This window comes from Dermacentor albipictus, chromosome 2 (genome assembly GCF_038994185.2).
Source record: "Dermacentor albipictus isolate Rhodes 1998 colony chromosome 2, USDA_Dalb.pri_finalv2, whole genome shotgun sequence".
NCBI classification, from domain to species: Eukaryota; Metazoa; Arthropoda; class Arachnida; order Ixodida; family Ixodidae; genus Dermacentor; species Dermacentor albipictus.
Window position 1 is genome coordinate 155,303,886 of NC_091822.1, and position 21,061 is coordinate 155,324,946.

Consider the following 21,061-nt stretch of genomic DNA (forward strand, 5'->3'; position numbering starts at 1 on the left):
AATTACTATTAAATATATTATTCTTGTTTAAAAATGCTTTTTTAAATCTTCAACTACTATTAGTCTTTATTACTTGACCTACAATATAGCTGCTGCCGCACTGCGGTGAACTTGTGCATTTCTTAACTGTGGGTTGTTTAGTGTGGTTACTGGAAGTTATTACTCTGCAGTAAAATAACGCGCGTTTTCCGAAAAGGGCCCGAATGTTCCGGCCATGGTTTCAGCGCACTCCTTCACTTCCCAGCTGAACGGTGGGCTTAACCATGAGTTTCGTGCAAGTTCACTCAGATGTAATAAAACTTGTCTTCGAAAACCTTGGCAAGGAGTTTCGTGACAAAAAGACAGGTATGTAGTGTTTCCCGAACACCTCTCATTTCGGAATTCCTTGAACTGCACTCGTTTTACCCTCGTCTATCCGTGTTCACCCGTTTGCCTCGTTTCTCCGTGTTTCATGCAGTTTCCACTAAAACGCTGAATGAGTGAGTACGACTGCATTTGTGGTTTATCCTCTCAACAACATAGTTGCCACATAACATGGTGCGGAGTTGAGTCTTACGCGAGATTCACTTTGACAACGTACGCTTGACCAGGCTGGACCACATCTTTAGAGCTCCCCTCCAGCCGGCGATGAGACTCGTTGACAGACGCCGTGTCAAGCGCCTAACATGCCCACGAGGCCGGGTGGTCTACCAAGTGTCCGGCGAAACGAGGGCGTTCTATACCTGCCTGCCAAGCAGCAACTTCTGCGCCTGCTATTCGTATCTGCATCAAGGTAATGTAATCGCCTTTGATCACTATTTGCAGTGTTAAGTTCCTGATGAAATCATCTACGCCTTAGCTTAGTCACTCACTTTCAAAAACACGATTAAGAACTGCAAATTGCAGATTCTAGTTCACTTTCGCAGTTGTGTTGTTCACGGTATATTATGTGGAGGTGGTTTACAATTATGTCTAATAATAGTGTGTGTGTGTGTGTGTGTGTGTGCGTGTGTGTGTGTGTGTGTGTGTGTGTGTGTGTGTGTGTGTGTGTGTGTGTGTGTGTGTGTGTGTGTGTGTATATATACTCGACCATGGATGTTTCTTTAAAGCACACTTTGGTTTTCAAACACACTAGTGTCAGGCACAGTCTCAAAGATGTTTCCCATAATCTGTTTTAAGGAAGAGTCCAAATTGGGATTTGTGGTCATAGAGAGCCAATTAAGCAGCACGGGATCATGCATGGTGTCTGTTTCATAGCATAGGGCACATTTTTGTTGTATAGACAGCTTAGCATGCTTATAAACTACCGTGTTTTTAATTAAAGGGGTGTTGCTAGTACAAGCAAGAGGAACAGGTGCATGCAGCAACTCTCCGCTACGTATTTACTTTATGAAGCTATTTGATTGTCACTTCAATGAACTGCTTTGACATGTCTGTCGCTCATCTTTTCTTTTCTCCTCAGTACTACGAAGACAAGAGATACCAATGGTAAGCAATTATTTAGAGTATACTTCATTTCTCCAGAGCTTGTATCACAAATGTTGTGGTAACATTCTTTGTTGGTCTTGCTTTTGTGTGCAATTCATGTGAATGTGCATGTTGTTTGGACTTCAGGCGTCCTTATTCCTGAAGTTGTCTGTTAAACAAAAAAAAAAAGAGAAAGCTTTTAACTTATCGTGAAATGTGTTCTTATTTATGAAGTGTGTTGCTTGCCTAATGCATTATCATCACGGTTATCATTACTAAGTACTTCCACATAACCCTACATGTGGTTCTACAGTGTGTTGCATCAATAGGAGCACCAGTTGTACATTGCTTTTCCAGCTATATCGGTGGCTGATTTACATTCACATCTCACACAGCGGTAGCGTTTTGCCATGGGTTCAGTTGATACAACACTTGCAAACATGACTTGCCTGTTTCATTCAAGATAAAGCCGAAGCACGTGCTATCTGCGGGAACGCCATTTTAAAAATTGTCGAGCGTGTTCCAACAAAATGGCGGCACCATCTGTCATCACCACAGTGAAAGGCGCATTTCGCTATAGCAGTGAAAAGTGGCACCACCGTCCTGTTGAACCAAATTTATCTGCAGCGAGAAATATATCAGCTTTCTTGTGAATGAAGTAGGCAATTAATGCTTGTAAGCATATTAAACTAAGCCTGCTGCAAAATGGTATGTCTGTGAAAATCTTAAGTGGAAATCAAACCTATTGCTCCATTTTATGCAATAGTTGATACAACTTGTGTGTGAAACAAGCAGCAGACTTGTCAGTAAACAAAATCACACTTTAACAAAATCTTAAGACAGTCAACTGGTACACGCCTATAACCTTATAAAGTGGATAAATCTCTCTTGTCTTAATGTCCTTCACAATCGTGCCACAGTGAAAGAAGCCAAAAAGGCTAAATAAAAAAAAAAAGCTTTTTGATAGTGCTTTCTGTATGGTACAAGTGAACTGAAAACATTCCAAGTTATTTTATGTAATATTTGGTTCTGTGGCACAGTAACATCATAGGAAAACTTCGTTCTTTATCGTTGTGTTACCAGCTCCGTAACATTCTGGACAGATGTGCTGAAGTTTTGTGATAAATCTAGGTTTCTGTACTGTCTGCACGTGGAGCTATTACAGCTGAGCTTTGGCATCAGCAAGGCTGTTAGTCTAAATGTGAAAACTCCCGCGATTGCCTGAGGAGCACAGGTTCGGAAAAGTATAAAAGTGCACAATTTGAAAGGAAAAAGTGAACCTACACCAATTTAGGCTTGCTTGCATGCCATTTCTTTCCCCCATCTTGTTTCAGCTATTGTCAAGGCTAGCTTCCCTGCTTGCTCCTTGGCATATTTGAGGCTGTTTATGTGGCCTTGGAAATGCACCTACGATTTATTGATGTACCCAACACCTTGCAGTAATAAACATGCACCTTTTCATTTTCAGTGTAAGCACGTACTCGCATCAAGACTGGCAGAAGCACTTGGAACCTGTGAAGACGTCCGCTGCACCGACGACACCATGGCATTCTCGTTGCAAAGCCTCAGTTAATATGGCTGCACACAGGCGGCTGTTATCAGCTAAGTAGGTTTAGAAAAATCTGTACAGAAGAGATACGAGAAGGCTGCACACTCCAGACACGTATACAGCTCAGACCACCACGTTTGGACTAAATTGTCAATGTAGGTTTCACGACTATCATGATAGTCACCCAATAGATAGTTTCTGCCTGTGAAGTGCATGCAGCTCAGAAACGACACAAAAACCAACTGATGACAAAAAGTATATATTTTATTCTGTAAAAAATAGCCCAAAGCCAACTTTTCTTTTGATGCAGTTGGTTGGTGATATAAAAATATGTGGGACCATATCTCAAGCAACACATACTGATCAGATATTTGAATAAAAATCCAGCGAGCGATAGAATCCTGAGCTGTTGGCGTGATATTGAAAGGAACTTGTGCAGGCCGTCACCTCCGGTTGACGCCCATTTGTAGCAGATCTTGGGCATTACTCAGTGAAGCAGATCTGAAACACACAATGCATTTGTTGGTCATTATGAGCGCGTCACTTCAACGATAGCCTGGCGAGAAAAACCTAGATTTCCCTATATGCCTTGTGGCAAATCCTTCTGAAAAAAAAAAAAAAGGTCTATTGACACCAAGTAGTTGCTGATGGCCCAGGCCACAAGAAAGAAATTTACAGTCATAAATGCAGCTTGTCAGTTTTGTTGAAAATGACAGTACATACAGTGCAATTTCAATAAATAGAACTGGCTCTAAAAAGGAACACCATCCTCAAAGCTGGTTGGTTTTGTATTCAGCTTTCTCTCTCAGTAAATGTAACTCCTGATAAACAGAACCAATTTCCCTGTTCCTTGAACGTCCGTTTAAAGAGTCCACTGTAATAGTGCGTATGACTACCTAATGCAGCATTAAACTTATGGGACAGATGGGAACATTAACACTGTATGAACACTATGGATTAGAGGTCAAACTTGAGTGGCTAATATATTCCAGTCTAGATCAAGAGAACAAAGTAAAGCTGAGCAGGCTATTTAATTCAGAGAACAGTAAAGGATTATAAATGAAGTGAGAATATTAAAAATATTGCAGGAATAAGCCGGGTTTCATTTATTTGTTACACACTGCAAGCCAAACTGGTCCAAACAAGATGGGAAACACAATATCTGTATTGCAAAGAAAACTTGGCTGTACGAGAATAAAATGACCAGCATCTGTTCATACAGTGCGCCATAAGGTTCCCGTAGGCTAGTCCAACGAGATTTTAGCTCTGGCAAAATACAGGGCTAGAACACTGGGACAGGAGATCTCTGGCAGAGGTCCTGCACTAGACCTAAAGAACCACTGATTATGATCTTAATATAGCAAAGCCTTGCTGTGCTATAGCTGGTTCACACAATTTCCTACTTTGTGCACTGGCTTATGCAGCTGTACAGCCCAATCTCAACAGTGTGCTAGTAATAGACACAGGTTCCTGTGACCAACCAAGTGTCTCTAAGATGACAATGACTTACCTGAAATCAAAATATACCACACAGCAATGGCCTGTGCACCACATAGCTTTCATTGCAGAATACAGTCTTACCTGTGCGCTTTACAGCTATAGACATGAGAAGGCTCAGTAGTCACCTCCAGCTGTGGGGTCTACAATCACTTGCTTCTCAAATGCAGGCTGAGCAACCCAATAGAGCGCATCGGCGTATATTTCTGTGCGTTGGGTCATCTGCAAAACACGACGAGCATTTTCAAGATCTATAAGCCATTGTTGAATGATTACCACAGCAAGTCCGTAAACGCAGTAGCATGCTACTCACCCTAAAACCCCAAGTATCACGGACTTGTCGGCACAAGTTCAGGTCAACCTCTGTGATCAAGAGGCCATCATTGATTCTCGAGAGGCCCTGTAGAAGAAAAACAATACTTTGCTAGTGATTTCGTTTCTGACAGAAACATTTCGTCAAGTGCACCTTTGTGTTGGTTTTCAGAATCTGAATGATACCCGTTACAATTTTTTTTTTTTTTAATTGTGGAGTTTCATGTCCTGATACTGCATAGTCGGTCCTCAGGGACGCCTTGGTGAAGTGCTCCAGACTATTTTTGACCACCTGGGATTTTAGGTATGCGAGCGTTTTTGCATTTTTTCCCCATAAAAATGTGGCTGCCACAGCTAGGAATTGAACCAGTGATCCACTCAACAACCTGTTGAGAGTCCTAGTGTCCACATAAATATTTAAAGAGAAACCCCTCACTAATATTGAAGGCAGTAAAGGTAACAAACAAACAATTATTCTGCTTTACTGGGAAAAAAAAAGAGGCTGATGTGGTGCCTAAAGCAGATACCGTTGATCGACGGGAAGTGGAAGAATGTAGGTATTCTTGCACCATGAATGCTTAAATACTATTGTGATGTAGTCTGAAAGAGTGGATGACTCTGCAGTGCATCATAAATTCATTTACAAATCTGAAATAAAAGTTACGCAAGTGAATGAACATGCATTTTCTTGAAATAGCATAACAATGTGGCAAAGAGACAAGCGCAAAGACAAAATTTCAGCCCCAACTATATGTACCAACAACAATCTTTAATGGCACCCATCACATTAACATGTGCACAATAGCGAAAGAGACCAAACAAAGTTACGAAAGGTACACCGACATTTGTTCTTTTTAGATGGATACCTGTCATTGCAACACATTGCTTTCCAAAAATTTTGTGTCACTGTGAATGTGACCCCCTATGCAGTCGATAGTGCTGTAGTGTGTCTTTTTCATCTTCCCTATTCATTATGCTGATTGCTCAAGAAGCGAGCAGCAAAAGTTCAGAACAGATCAATCATCTAGATGCACTTTTGGATGCTGCAAGCGAAAGGCATAGGTAACCAGTTGCACCAAATCTTTTTAAGGAAGAATAGCTAAATCTTCTCAAAATGAAAGGCGATAACACTTTCGGCAGGTTACCAAGCTGGCAATAGTAGAGCTTATATATACATACTGCATGCACTTGGAACAGAGCAAGCACAAGTGAACTTACAGGTGTGCGGCTTCCGTCAGGAGCAGTCACGTAACTGGAGCCTGCGCCATCGCATGCAGAAACAGTTATGTGAAGAGAAGCATTTTCACATATTTTTGCATGTAAGCCTCACATTTAGAATGTTTTCACAAACACTATTATGAAGCTTTGGCAACATGTATGTGCCTTCCAACTCTTATGATTTTATAGTAAGTTTCCCAATTTTTAAAGCTTGTTACGACTGTCATACTGATATCAATCTGTAATATTACAATCTTTCGTTTGCATCCAGTTTAGGGCAAAACTGATTTCAATTAGTGCGACAATAATACTGCTTTTTATTATTTCCATCAATGATCCACCCAATAACATCTCATCCTGCTTGCGTGTTTTTGCCAATGATAGTAGTATATTCTATTGACCAATTAACAGCCTTGATGCTCATCTCACTCTTCAAGAGGACCTTCAACTCGTTGCCAATTGGTGTGAAGACTGGCAAATGAAACTCGTCTAAATGCAAAGTAATGATATTCATGCCAAAAACTTCAAACGATTGCTTTTCCTATTACATAAATACGTATCTAGTATCTCGGGCATCAGTATAGAAATATCCAGGCATTAATCTTCCACCAAGCCTTATCTGGGCCTTTCACATCACAACTATATGCGCCAACACTTGCAAATCTCTTGGGTACATTTGTTGCAACTTGCGTAACTGTGCACCTAACATCCATAAATTAGCATTCCTAACATTTGTACGCCCCCATCTTGAGTTCGCGTCCCCTATACAGTCTCCCTACCATGAATACTTAATCCGCATTAAGAAGCCATCCAAAAATGAGCTAGTCAATTAATTTCTAGCAATTACAACCACCAGTCAGGCATAACTCAAATAGAACTCAACCTTTCCCTTCAATCACTAAGTAGCTGATGTGATATAGCACTCTTGTCTTTGCTCCATAGATATACGTTCACAAAATGAAGCCTTCAAACTTTCCACTGGAACGCGCGTCTTGCACATTGCGACATCCTTATAATGATTTTAGCTTCACTCGTATTCATGGAAGGAAGGAAGGAAGGAAAACTTTATTTGGTCCTGCAAGTAGTGATAATTCATCACTAAGCGGGCCGCTCCCACGTCGGGACCGGAAGGCCAAGCCTCACGGCCACATCGTGAGCCTGCTGGACAGCCCATGGAAGCGTATTCATGGAAGCACCAACACATTTAACTTGGCTTTGCCATGAGCTCTTCCGTTATGGAATTCGCTTCCTAACAGCACTGTCGTGCAAATAAACAGATAAATTAAGACAACTACTGAACCTGCAGTATTTATAATAACAAATGTGTTCATCTGTACATGTGTCATGTCTAAGTTATTTTTTTCCAATGCGCCGTTCTGCATGGCACCAAGAAATGTCTCTTTCTCTGGGCATTCTTATTTCTTTCCAACTTTTTTTTTTCAATTTTGTTGTTCGTTTCATGTGCTCACACTATGTGTGTTATTTTGCTGTGCTTAAAGGGACACTAAAGGCAAGTACTAAGTCAAGCTAAGTGATAGATTAGTGCTCGAGAATCTCTCACGGTGTCAATATTATCGCGAACAGAGCCTTAATAACCAAGAAATTGAGATAAATGCAGGACATGATTAGAGACCCCCCCGGGAAATAGAAGTACTTGCCCGATGACGAAAGCGCTCCCCACTTAAATTCTGTCACTAGTACTCAATCACTCGTTGCTCAAAACATCCTTGCATTGTATTATAAAATGGAATAAAATGCTATTTGGCCAGTTCTAGGTAATGTTTAGACAAAAGAACTTATTGAAATTACTGTTGGCAACGACGTGGGCAGTCGAACGGTTTCGTTTTCTCTCGACTCCGCGCTGCACACGCTTTCATGTTTCAGTAGTTTTCGCGTAGTGCTGCGCTGGTTTTGCTGGCTAATGAAACTCGCACAAACTGCAAGTAGCAGACAATTCAACTTCCATGTGATGTCGCAAGGTGCCCGAACGGTCTACGCCACTTGGCCAAAAAGCAGCTGCAACGGCGAATCCCCCGCTCCGACTTTGTCTTGGCTTGGTACCGCCGTCTACCGGGCGCCGTTTTACTCACCGATGGTAGCAAAGGACGGTGATGGCGTATGCAATGTCACCACTCCCTCGATTGGGTGGCAGGAGATTTGATTAAAACAACTTGGCAGGCTAGTTGGTTACAATCCAGGGTAGAGTGTAGAAGCGCGACTGAACGAGGACGTAGAAAGAAACAGACACAGATACATAGAAGCACTGTGTCTGTGTATCTGTTTCTTTTTACGTCCTCGTTCAGTCGCGAGGACGATTCGAAAAAGGTATTCGGACCCTTCAGATGCAGTTTTCTTGTAAACAGTCTTTTCTTGGCACGAAACAAGCATTGCGAGGTTTCTGTAATGGTATTTAAATAGCCCGTGTCGACCTAGTATTAGTCTTTAGTGTCCCTTCAAGAGTGAGTGATGCATATTTTTTTATGTTACCATGAACTGTACTTTTCATTCCTTTCCTGAAAATTCTTTGTACTGCTTTCCCATGTTTATTTGTTACACTGTTTTGCAAGCATGTTACCATTGTAAACATTTTTAGCTCTCATGAATCAGTTTTCTGTTGTCGTTTGTTCTATGACGCCCCCTTTACTCAATGCTCCCCTTGGGGCCTCTAATGTACTTTGAAATAAATAAATAAATGAGTAATGACAATATTCAGTCTTCGACCTATCTTCAGAGTGATTTTTTAGACCAACTCCATTATTCAGAACTAGCCCTAGCAGTGCCATGGCTCTATAGAATGGAACCATCATTTCAGCTACTGTTGCATTAACAAATTTCAGAAACATTTTTGTTTGTCACAGATCATTCTTGCCGAGACTATAAGGTGTAGTACCTCTTCATAGCAACCATGCAGAACAAAGTGACTTATTTTAACAAAGAGTCAGAATTTGAATAATAAAACAATTTTTAGTGTAATCTAACCAAATATTAGTATTTCTGTTTAGGGCTGGCAGGGCTGCGTGCAGGATAAGAACGCCACATTATATATATAATTTTTCTTTTAAACACCACTTGCGTACCTGTGGGAAAGGTTAATTGAATATGCAAACTATTGCTGAGTTTTACATAGCGAAAACCGGAAAAGCTATGCCATAGCAAAGTAACAACAGCAATATAGCTCACCTGAAGTAAATGTGCAAGCAACACTGAAGAACAGTACAACTAAGCATGCTTATTGCATGTGATTATGTTAAAATTTTGATTGTGCGTCCTTCTACTTGTATTGGCTAGCATGCAATTCAAAGCTATCTAGAGTCTCTGTCACTGCGCTTTATACTTTTAATCACTGTAACGAAGGATCACAGTTGAAGCAACAAATGTTATTTCATGCTCATCAACATTGAATCAATGGTAGTAGGTTCAACACTAAAATATATTTAGGAGCACAGTCGTCAAATGAGGTTGTGCACGTACCATAGAAGTGTCCAAAATCTCGGTGAGCTAGAGAGAGAGAAAAGAAAATTTTTACAAATGTTAAGCATTGTGGAAATGTGAAAATATTTATAGGGTGTTGGAGGTGTACGATTATGGTGTGCATGGGCAAACCTTACCCAAGCAAAGCTCACCTTGCTTCTTGTCACCAGAAGTAAATTCTCTAGGAAATACTTCCTGTGTGGGGGGTAAAAAAAAGCAAAATAAAAGGTACAGTTGATTTGACATTGACTCACACTTTGGGCATGTTTTACGTGGCATCTTTCAAGGAATTGCAGCCATCTTGCACAGTGTGTACGTTACACTGATAGTTCTCATATGTTTTTTTTTTTGTGCATTCTGCAGCGACCACTTCATTTTAGGTCGAGCAGATTCCGAGCGGACTAGTAAATGCCTAAAACATTAGATGCCCGTGAAACAACACGTTTCCATCTGAGCCTTTTTTTTTTTTTCTTTCTTACAGAAACATTAAGCAGGTTAATCAGGTGGGAATGAAGCACTTATGGGTAGACTTAGGGAATGAAGCACTTATGGATAGACTTACCGTTCCCACCCTGTTGATGGCACACGTAAAGTAGCTGTTGGCTATGGCTGCGTTCCTAGCCTCAATGTGCCACAGCGGCTCGCTCAGTCCAGACACCGTCGCAGACGGGTTGAACACAATTTCTGCTCCATTAGCACCATACATGAGCCAATTGAGAGGGTGATGTCTCCCATAGCAGATGTTGATGGCGATCTTACCTGCAAGCATGCATCGCACAAAGAAGCACATTGACTGCCAGACTGATGCAGGTCTCCCAACAGCACTATGGAAGCATAGCGCGCACAAAATTCAGTGATAAACTTATCAAAGGTTTTCATGCTATACTATCCTGAGAAAGCACACGCATCTAGGCGTGCATTGGCATGTTCTTCTGTGGCCATTAAGGCAGGAAGTTGAGACCAGTAGTGAGCTGGACGAGTTGACATCAGTTCATTTTGAAAAAAGTGTGTAAGACGAAGGACAAGGTAATCATGGAAAGACATAGCTTACATGTCTCGTCTTTCATACTGTCCTTGGTTCTACGTACCTTTTCCAGATTCGCCGTAAGGCATCACTGATTATGAGCAAGGGGCCAGAGTCCAACCATAAGCAATAACCTACTAGTGCCAATAGTATTTCTTTGCACTGTCACTTCAGTGTCCCTCAAAGTGCCATATAATGATTTCAACACTGGCGCAATGTCACAGAAGTGGCAGAGAAATGCTGTTTAGCGTGCCAAATGCAGCTGTGCAATGTGCACAAGACGTCAACACATGTGCATGCCATGGCTAAAAAAACTGAAAAATGTGCAGTGAAATTTGCATATTGTTTAAGACTGTGCAGTGAACACCAGAACTGCCACCACTTGCACATGCTGGTTACGCCTCTTCACAAAATTCAGAATGTGCCCTTTAGTTTTCAAGTACCATTCCTTCGCTAGTTGAAACACAGCTAGTGTTTCTAGCAATGCAAACATGGTAGAAACAAAAATGCAAAAAACAAGAGATGGAACTTTTGTCCTTGCTCCAATGATGTAGTACCTGGCTTTCTATCTGGTATTTTCAATGACTGAAAACAAAGAACTCTTACCAAATTGTGTCTGGAATACTGGATGTCCAAGTTTTGACTCCATGTAGTAAGTAGACTGGAACAAAATATATGTCACTTAGCGTTCATCTACGCATCAGCCGGGTCAGTAATGCACCTAATGCACATTGGCTTATGGTTAGTGTACTTTGCATGCAAATTCCGCAGCCCAGAAACAATGCCCTGATTAATTTGCTGCTGTGGCATGCTTCCAGAACCCCACCTCATTAAAATCGCCCACTCGTGGGATGTGGTTCTTGCGGGATTTTCCCAGAATGGCTCCGCTGTTTGATACCACCACGGCCGTGTTCCAGAGAACATCAGAGTCGTCGCGTTCAAGAATCGGGCAGATGATCACCATGTTGTGTTTTTTAGCCATCTGAAAATTTCAAAGGTTTAATAATGTGGCAAAATGAGCTCTTGGAAATATAGTAATACGGTCGGCTTAGGCTGAAGATAAAATTAGAATAACATTCAATATTTCTTAAAAGCATGAATAGGAACATCAACATGACACTGTTGAATCATAATTTTTTTGCACTGGACCAAGCGTTCTAAAACCCTAACAAATACACTAACAAGCAACAAAGTGCTCTATATAATTTACTGCAATACTGGCTTCTATGACAGTTTCTGTTTCAATTACTCGAAAGGTACATGTGCCCTCATACAGTGGCTCGCTCAATTTCTGTGATTACTGCTGCTGCTACATGCAAGTGCAGCACTTATGAGCAACATCATCATACCTAGCCTTATTCCTACATGACATCAGCAAATTTTGCTGTGCCGTGATACTATTATCATTATTACTAATACATTTGGTATATTGTGATACTGATGACACTGACACCAGGTCTGGGATTTTGAAACCAACTTTTGCATCAAATTAATGTAGTGTCTCATAAGCGTTTTACTAACTTCATACTTTACTGAGTGCCATCCTATGTGCGAGAACCACATGGTAGAACTTGTACAACTTCAAAAATATCTAAGTACTCTTCTAAGTTAATCATTTGTATTACAGCCCTGCATATAAAGCCTAAGAACGTACTTTAGCCTAATAATTTTAATTTCAAAAGTTGTAAATAAAGGAATAAGGATGACCTGCTGGCAGAGTTGAACAGATGGGCCGTGCTCTGCAGATTCTGCAAACTCGCACCATGGTGTTTTCTCTCTGGTGCAAAATGCAAATGGCATGTCTGAAAGAAAAGAGGTGGAAAACTTGCACAATCAGCACATGACAGTAGGTACAGGCAGGAAAGTTTAACTTTTTGCTAACTGTTGCAGTATTGAATGCATTGACTTGACCTTCAGCTCTGTCTGGGTCCGTCGAAGCAACACAGAATGTTCCACTGCAACACGTTTTAGAAATAAGGACGACTAGTATAACCCACAGCCATGACCGATTTTTCTGTCTTGCCCTGCAGCGTGACATGTGCTCGAATTATTACAACCTGAGCTGTCACTTCCAGTGCAAACTTCTTTTGTCTCATCCTCTCATGTACAGGTTGAGCCTGTGGCAGCACAAGTTGTTCAATGCTCTTAAGAGCAGCATACTTGGAGCGATTTCAATACAGCTGCTACACGCAGATGAAAATACATGCAAATGAAACTTTGCAAGAACAAAATGAGGGCATAGTAAAATTCTAAACCCTGTAATTAATTACAGTTGATATTAATGACCCACGCTAGAATGGGCAGATGCCATGGTAGCCGTCACGGAGCCTAGTCAAAGTTCGTAATGGTCTTCATATGAACTTCAGCAGATTTTGACAATATCTTTGAGGACTCTGGTGTCAGCTAAAAAGTGCATCCTTGTGTGCCCCTAGGGCTCCACTGTCAGCTTATGGTGTCCTCAACATATGGCTAGATCTGGTTAAATTTGTAAAATCACAATTCTTGCATTTGCAGGGTACAGTGCTATTAGTTTTACATCTTACAAATAAATGTCCGAATAGATCTGGTGGCTACAGCCATGAAGCTCTTCTATATCGTTCAAAAATGCCTCGCATGACATAGGTAACCATCAAAAATTGTTTCTGTCTTAATTTTTGTTATATTGTTACAATTGCCAATTGTGAACATAAGCAGCTAACAAACATTCAGATATCAAAGCACTGAGAAGAGAAAACCGCTTATAGGGTCCAGGCAGTGCCAAGCATTTTAAAAACAGTTTTCCTGGGCAGCTGACTCGGTGAACTTTGAGAAAAGCAACCACCGGTCTGGCATAAAAAAGTTCCATTTGTTCGCACTTAGCCATCTTGCACACTCACGCCAGGTCTCCTGGAAGCAGATGACGTTCACACCGCACAGTGCTGCTGCCTCGACAATGGTCTCAATGCGATGGTGCAGTGCCTCACGTTGGGCAGCCACCGGTTCGGTCGTGGGCAGCACGATGCGGTTCTGTACCAGGCCGAGCCGCACCACTCTCGGGGGGCGCGTCTCCTCTTTTTCGGCCGTCATTCTGTACCCTTTGAGCTCAAACTTGTGCTCTGCGGCCAGGGCAAGAGCCTCGGAGTCCAAGTCGAGGGCTCTGAAATTTTCGAAAATATTTTGAGCGCATGAAAAGCACTGCTAGCAAGGCAAGGATGGAACAAAGAATAATTGGAGCGTGACTGCTGTGATAGCTTCATTTTTACACTGCCCTGGTCTTGGTCTCGTGGATTGCTGAAACTGCAGGCGCAAACCAAGTCCAGAAGTGGAAAAGACATTTTGGAGCACATATAATAATGGGCTATTTGTTTACACAAGCAGACAAAGGCCTGTAATATAACTTGGCAACTCCGTGGAGATCAAGTTTGTGTTACATTTTATTTTACTGATGGTACTGTCTGGACTACCAGATATTCTAGAAGAAACCAAGCCACTAAGTTTTCCTCCTTTACAGTGAGAGCTGTGTCATGCAATTTTATGCAACTGAGGATTGCGGATGTGTTTGGTTAGCGTGTTGCTGAAATGAAAATATAATAACGAAAATTCAGTTGAACCAGACTTACTGTCCAATTCAAATACAGCTTTCTTGTTAGTTTCTCATAGCTTTAATGGGCAACAAACTGGGAATTACAATAATCCAGCTATACAAGTTGAGAGAGAGAAAACATTTATTTCAACCATCGAGGTCGTTGTTCTTGAGGTCGAGCGGGTGGTGTCCTTATTCGAGGACTCCACTGGCCACGGTTGCTCGATGAACTTGCTGGACGAGCGCTTCTTGGCCCGTCAGGGTGTCACCGGTCAGCTGTACCCTCCCACTGCTCAAATTATGTGCTAGACATGTGATGTGTTGAGGTTTGCCCCTGCCCCCCCACAAAATGTGGAAGAGTGGAGGGCATGTGCTGCCACGCCAGGGGATAGATGCCGCAACAAAATCGTAGTGGGTACATTTTGCTGTATCTGCGTGGGTTTGGGAATGTGTTTGTTTGGATAAGTCTGAGAGCTACCGCCTTTTCAGTGCTGAGCTTTTCTTGAGGGGGAGCTAAATCACAAAAGCATCCTGCAACTACTATTTCTTACACTATCTGATGGCCTGCTATTATGTAATCTTCAGGGCAATTTGGCTTGAGCACCTGTACAAGGCTCGGCGACATGGATGTATGCACTCACATGACCCCTGTGAGCCACCATGACAGAAGCATTGTGATCCTATTGCGTAATTTTTTTATGCCAGCTGCACAACAGGCTGTGACGAATGAGTTGCAATCTCTGAAGTGAGTGGTGAATGCTGGATCACGCAATAATGTTACTGAGGTGGAGCAGGTACCAGCACATACTGTGACCATGGCAGTTCATAAATAAATTTGAAGCACTCCACTTACTCTGACAACCATAGACGGAGAGTTTTCATTTTACTAGTTTTCCGAACCCCATATATATATATATATATATATTGAAATAGCTGGTGGTAGCGTCCGACTGCGGAGTTCCAGGATGTCGAAGAGAAACCCAGCACCTCCACCAAATACAATGGGGGTGTTTGCCTAGCAGCACTAGTTACTAGTTCTAGGTTTGCAGCGGTAGGCTTAAACAGGTCGGTACTATGGCGAAACGGGGAAGCCAGCAATTCTCGTCATCTTCTCTTTCACAAGCACTATGCCCACTGCCCAGTGCCTTCAGTACAATATATATATATATATATATATATATATATATATATATATATATATATATATATATATATATATATATATATATATATATATATATATATATATATATATATATATATATATATATATATATATATATATATATATATATATATCAGACAAAGACAGGTCGTCCAGCTGAAACTTCAGTGCAAACATGTGCCTTAATGTTCCTCCCTTTTTCTTCTTCTCTTTCTTGAATATTATACCTTCGGGCCTGGCGCGAAACCATTCGTCATGTATATAATATATTTCTTGCACTTAAAAAACTTCATGTGACCTCAAAGAATTGAGCGCTGAAGTGGCAGCATTATATGAGTATATACAAGACCTCATAGTAGGAGACAGTTCAATTTCACAGCCTGAGTCCTCTCAGTGGTGTAATCTTCACGTGTAATTGTTGAATACTTGGCTATCACTAACACTGCTTCGCCTTTCCAGCAAAACTGCAGCCTCTCTCTCTCTTTCCTATGAGCACGAGTATAAGCACTGCTGCGCATGACTGCTGTTGTTTCTTATTTCGAGTGAATCCGGCTTGGCCTCATTTCGGTTACTGAGTGAACTATACAGTGTTCCCCAACTATCATGCACCAAGACTTAAAAAAAGAGCAGTTACGTTACTTGAAGGAAACCTAGTGCATATTGTTTCCAGTACAGTGGAGTGAGTAGCTGCTAGTAATTCTTTCATTACTGAGATTTAATTTGGTAATTGCAACGAATTGTCTAACTTGAGAAGTACCATCCTAATTTTCAAAGTGTCAATGAGGCATTTGTAGGCACCAAAAATGACATCTAACTGCGGTGTTTTCAGCAACGTACTAATTCCGTACTATTTCCTCCGAATGGCAACGAAACCTCACAAAGTATGAAAAATACCATGCGAGTGCGTTCCCACCTGCATCATAAAGCAGCGCCCTCAAATATGCTGATTGAAAGCAAGCACACTGCCTGTCATAAGCCCGAAGAGACAGCGCATCACCTTGATAATGGCATGGAAGGAGCACCAACAACAGGTTTCATGGCTTTGCAGCTATTCCTTCCTTTCATATCTATGTCACACTTATTATCCGTCTCTCAAGGCCGACTGATCATATTGATAATGAAAGCCCCTTGATAACGCAGTCGAAGCGTCGCTCTGACCTCGCACAAAATGCTAAAAGCAATGTTTCAAAATCCCCGCTTTGCTCACACTGCATCAAAAGTGTGCGCACGAAGCTATATTTTGTGCCAGAAACTTGCTTTGGACCAAAACCAAATTAATGTGACCATTTTATTTTTCATGAAAGTGTATACGTGCTGCAAAAACAGGTTCATGTCAAAAAATAAAAGCGAAATAAACAGACCGGGAAGCGACCAACGTGTAGAGAAAAGGAAAAACCGGTGCGTTCAATAAAGTAAATATACCACTGCTAAGTGAGCCAAATTGGCAATCATGATGTCTGAACAAAAAAAGAAAAGAAGGGCAGAAAAAAAAAAAAAAAACATCAGATTTCAGTGTGCCCTTATTATCTATGAATCAGATAATAGCTCCATTGAACACCAGCTCCTGCCTAGAGGACGTGTGCAAATACGTCTTTTGCAGATATGTAGTACTGTGTCCACTTTATCTTATCTTCAGTGGCTTTCTTGATGACCAACGCCGAAATTCTATGGCAGACGTCAGTTATCCCTGCCTTGAACTAATCTGACGTGCATCTCGATCATGTGCGCGCATCTTTCACATAACCTCTAGGAAAAACATCAAATAAAGAGAGGTCAGGTGACCCAGCCAGCCAATTTACAGGCCCGTACCTTCCAATCTATTGCGCATGGAAAGTCGCATCCAGCCAGTTTCATGCTCAGCTGCTGCTGTGTGCGGGAGCCCCATCTTGCTGACACCACAGAAGTGGAAGACGTGACAGTGGTACTTCGCTGAGAAACTCATCCACCACTCCTTCAAGTATTTCGTCCACGTAACCCTATCCAGTCATTGTGCGATCGAAGATGGGATCGATTATAGCATCGACGTAATTACCGCACCACACATTGAATGACCACTGGTACTGGTGCCGAGTGCACTTTACCCAGCGTGGATTGGAGTGTCTCCAATAGTGTGCATTATGTTTAATTTACCTGGCCATTTCTGCGAAAATTGTCTTTATCTGTGCACATGATGTTTCTCAAAAAGTCCGGTGACTCATCAGCTTTTGTGAGGACCGAATTTGAGAAATCTTGACGATTTTGTAGGTCCCTCCCTATCTTCTAAGCATTGGTGCTGGTTAAGGTGGTACAGGTGAAAGGACGTCATTTAGAATCCTCCAAACTGATAACTTGGAGATTGGTGCCTGGCGGCCACGTACCACACGCTAGCATGAGGGTTTGAGGCCATAAATGCCCGAGCATCCGTGCGTAGGCTAAAACTCAAAGATGGACTCCTCCGCCGCTGTTTCTTGAAGCTGCCAGTTTGTCTCAGGTCTTCATAACTTCTGACGATGCGTAGTCGATGCGTTTGGTCTACCACCACACTTCCATGACTGATATAGATATTTGCAGCCTTCCTCTTGTTGCCATTTCCGTGTACAAAATCATGCACGGATCGACTAACATTGAAGCGCCTATCTCGCTAACCACACCTACTGCGCGAGTAACCCGACGTACTCACCCATTAAACATAGATCCCTTCGTTCCAAAAATAGATTGCTATAAGTTATCTTTTTTTCCACGCACTGTTGAATTATGGAATAACTTAGATGGTTCTCTGCGTTCATTGCCGACTAATAAATTTAAGAAAGAACTGCCTAACCATGTTGCTTGACATTTTGTGTTCATAAGTTATGTAACCCACATCTGCTATGTCTCTAAATGAGATATCAGTATTTGTAAATAAAATAAAATAAATTTGCAGATCGCAAAGCAAGGATCATGTTTACGTTCTGCTCATTAGAGAAAGACATGGCGACCGGGACGAAACAAAACGCACCCTTAAGCCTTTGCACTGACATGGTCAATTTGCTTTTGTGGTGATAGGATTTCAGGCCCAAAGAAAAAACATCTTTGCACTTTATCTATGCTAAGACAACAGCTATCGCAGCTTGTTTCTAACTAACACCAAACGCGACGTGTTACTTCGGAAGGGACGCAGCAGATAAGGCACCAGCTCAATCACGATGTTTTTCTTTGTTTCCTTTATTTCGTTCTGGATAACTCAGAGGGAGCCTGTTTGAGGGTGTTGCTTTATGATCTTGGTGGGCGCAGTCGGCACCCATGCTGTCGGCGCCCATGCTGACAACAGTCGAAAAGTCAAACAAAAAGTGCAAGTGACTGCCTGCAGTCCTCATTCACTATCTGCCACATTTGTCTGCACTAACAGATAAAGAAAAAAAAAACAGCCTGTGAAAAAGATATGCTGAGGCAGAAGTAAATGAACCATATAGCACAGCATGAATAAGTATTGCTGTTCCAAGCTGGTTTGTTGCTTTCTACTCCACAGCGATTTCACTTTTTTGACATTGTGCTTTGTGCCTGTCAGGGCTACATTTTATTCATTTTCTCTGCAGCACAGCAATAAAAACAGGGGTGTACTATATTTTACTGCACTTTTTAATCAAGCTATATTGCTCACTTAAGCTTTCCTGTAAAGTATGATCGTAATTATTATCCTGTATTACTAATGCTAATATTGCATTCGTAGCAGAATTTTGTTCCACTAAATGCAATCTTTGCCATGAATTATTTAGGCGCATGAACTACGGGTCTATGCAGCGTTCGCGACTCCCTTCGCGCGGTGTCCGTAACTGAACGAAAGTTCAGTTTGATGAACCAGCAAGGCCAAGAACAAATTTTCAAAGCCCACCAAACGACGAGGCAAAGGGTACAAGCTTGCAGTGCAGAAATCTTACGAGTCTGCCAATCTTCCCAGGAATCCACGAATGACACACTTCAGAATTGACTCGCTCCCTCTTTGGAAATAATAGTAGTAATAATAATAATAATAATAATAATAATAATAATAATAGGAACAATGAATTGATTGACAGCATGAATAGCTTCGATAAATTGCACTTGTTGCACACAGCTTTCACTTGTGGCCGATCCGGATAGGAGTTCTTGATCGCAAACGATGATCGCTGCTACACGGTTCTAGCGATCCGGATCGAGTTATTATCGTCTGCTGATCGCCAGCAACCCTGAACTGCATACTGGCTAGAAATTCAGATTTGCAAGATATATACTTAAATTTCGGCAATATTTCAATTTTACAGCCTGTTGTTGCTGGTCAAAAAGGTTTTTTTAAAGTTTTCTTATCGAGCTGCCTTGACTTCGTTTTTAGAGTTTTCAGAATACTGCGCTGAAGGGCACGGACGTGCGATCGCGATCTAGGGTCCTGTGATCGCGATTCTCGTATCACGATCGCCCAGATACGGATCCGGCTGGATCGCGATCGCGATCAGATGTGACACCGGCATAAAACATTAAAAATAGCAGAAAATACCACCTAGGCCTCTTCATTCAACCCGTAGATCACGAAGTTGGAAGGGATGTATTTGCCGTTATAATATGTTGACACTAGCGCTTATCAAAACGCTAAATACAGGGAGTGTTGCTGAAAGTTTGGCAGAACTCATTAAAAGGGGGAAAAAAACGAAAAAAAAAGAACTATACAGAACCGCCGGAAAAACTACCTCCAAATACCATATACTAAAGGAAACGCAGTTCGGTCCTACCGAAATAATACTTTTTTACGTCTATTCCGACGTGGCTCGAGATATGGGTCGAGAAGACGACCACCATCACACGTCAGCCGGTGCGAACGATCAAACATGTCACTCACGCGCATTCCTTTCCGTAGAGTACGCCGCGGACTTTCTGAAGCTCTTCCGGGGGCAGATGCTCCGTGAGGATCTTCTCAACGCTCTCGAACTCCTGGCTGGCCATTTCCTCGCTGTTCTGTAAGATGTCACGCAGCAAACTTCGAGAGGAGTAATGTTGCGCACGTCTCGACTGCGGGACCGCTGAGTGGACTATGGCCGCAGGACGACCCAATTGCAGAAGACGAGCTCGTCTCCTGGCGTCGAAACCTGTTTGACCTCGGAAAGGGGAAGTTCAAGCTCACTTGCGCAACCCTTGGATGCTGAAGCGTCTGCCGGGGTCGTGCTCCCAACGCGTTGTCCAGCGCAGATAAAACGGGTCGAACGCTGCGAGCGCTGGGAGTAGCGAGAGCATGAGCGAGAGTGAGCGTCTGCTTTTCACTAGATGGCACCGCGTGCTTCACCACTTTCTTTCGAGTATTTTCTACCGCTGTCCCGTACGTCGTCTGCTACATGCGGGGTACGCACCACGTACACGCCAGCTCTGCTCCAATGCCTCCTCACGTATGCGAGTTTGAAAAGAATATTCAGCTGGTTAATCGCGTGAACATTGTGCTTGTTTTTGTAGGACGTCACCGCAGGCGCGACAGGATGCTAAGAACTGCGTGCGCTGGCCTCAACGTTAAATGTGAAGCATGCGGTGGTGTTGTGACCGTGGTCACGAGAAAAGTAAAAACATGAACAAGAACACCTACCACTGTCGTGCTAGTAATTATATTAAAATATAAGACATTATCGTTTGTTTTAAGAGTAGTGTTGGTTTCTAAAGCTCTTGTAGTCACAGTTTCGATCAAATTTTTATTAAAGTAACAAAAAAGAGTGCATACTGTAGCATCGCAGCAAATAATAAATTTTTAAACCAATTTGTTTGATTTTATTAAATTCACTGCAGTTTCTGAGATACAATAAGTAATCTTGTTTTGTTAATGACATAACTGTTGAATATAGTTTA

At 42.0% G+C, this 21,061-nt stretch overlaps 2 protein-coding genes across 3 annotated transcripts; one reads left to right on the forward strand and one right to left on the reverse strand.

Moving 5' to 3' along the window:
- The first annotated feature begins 157 nt into the window (after positions 1-157).
- LOC135915480 (zinc finger SWIM domain-containing protein 7-like) lies at positions 158-3,400 on the forward strand. The gene is made up of 5 exons (XM_065448570.1): positions 158-345; positions 458-479; positions 591-772; positions 1,442-1,467; positions 2,915-3,400. Exons 1-5 carry the CDS (start codon positions 264-266, stop codon positions 3,017-3,019), a joined length of 417 nt encoding a protein of 138 aa, XP_065304642.1. The 5' UTR covers positions 158-263; the 3' UTR covers positions 3,020-3,400.
- pyd3 (beta-ureidopropionase pyd3) lies at positions 3,242-20,722 on the reverse strand. 2 transcript variants are annotated; one of them, XM_065448568.1, is made up of 12 exons: positions 20,073-20,722; positions 13,394-13,653; positions 12,225-12,319; positions 11,344-11,499; positions 11,124-11,178; positions 10,056-10,252; positions 9,646-9,688; positions 9,494-9,520; positions 6,023-6,063; positions 4,806-4,892; positions 4,621-4,714; positions 3,242-3,496 (listed from the first exon to the last, which is right to left on the reverse strand). In XM_065448568.1, the coding sequence occupies exons 1-12, from the start codon at positions 20,174-20,176 to the stop codon at positions 3,483-3,485; spliced, it is 1,173 nt and encodes a 390-aa protein (XP_065304640.1). In that variant the 5' UTR covers positions 20,177-20,722; the 3' UTR covers positions 3,242-3,482. The 2 variants fall into 2 exon arrangements, with proteins under 2 accessions (XP_065304640.1, XP_065304641.1); XM_065448569.1 differs by having other exon boundaries at positions 4,577-4,714; positions 20,073-20,718.
- Positions 20,723-21,061: the final 339 nt, after the last annotated feature.

Coding starts and splice junctions, on each gene's coding strand:
- LOC135915480 (XM_065448570.1), top strand. CDS start 264: ATGAGTTTCGTGCAAGTTCACTCAGATGTAATAAAACTTGTCTTCGAA. Junction 480..590: donor TCCACTAAAACGCTGAATGA/GTGAGTACGACT, acceptor ACGCTTGACCAG/GCTGGACCACATCTTTAGAG. Junction 1,468..2,914: donor GAAGACAAGAGATACCAATG/GTAAGCAATTAT, acceptor TTTCATTTTCAG/TGTAAGCACGTACTCGCATC.
- pyd3 (XM_065448568.1), bottom strand. CDS start 20,176: ATGGCCAGCCAGGAGTTCGAGAGCGTTGAGAAGATCCTCACGGAGCAT. Junction 11,500..12,224: donor CTGTTCAACTCTGCCAGCAG/GTCATCCTTATT, acceptor TGAAATTTTCAG/ATGGCTAAAAAACACAACAT. Junction 10,253..11,123: donor AGTATTCCAGACACAATTTG/GTAAGAGTTCTT, acceptor GCATGCTTGCAG/GTAAGATCGCCATCAACATC.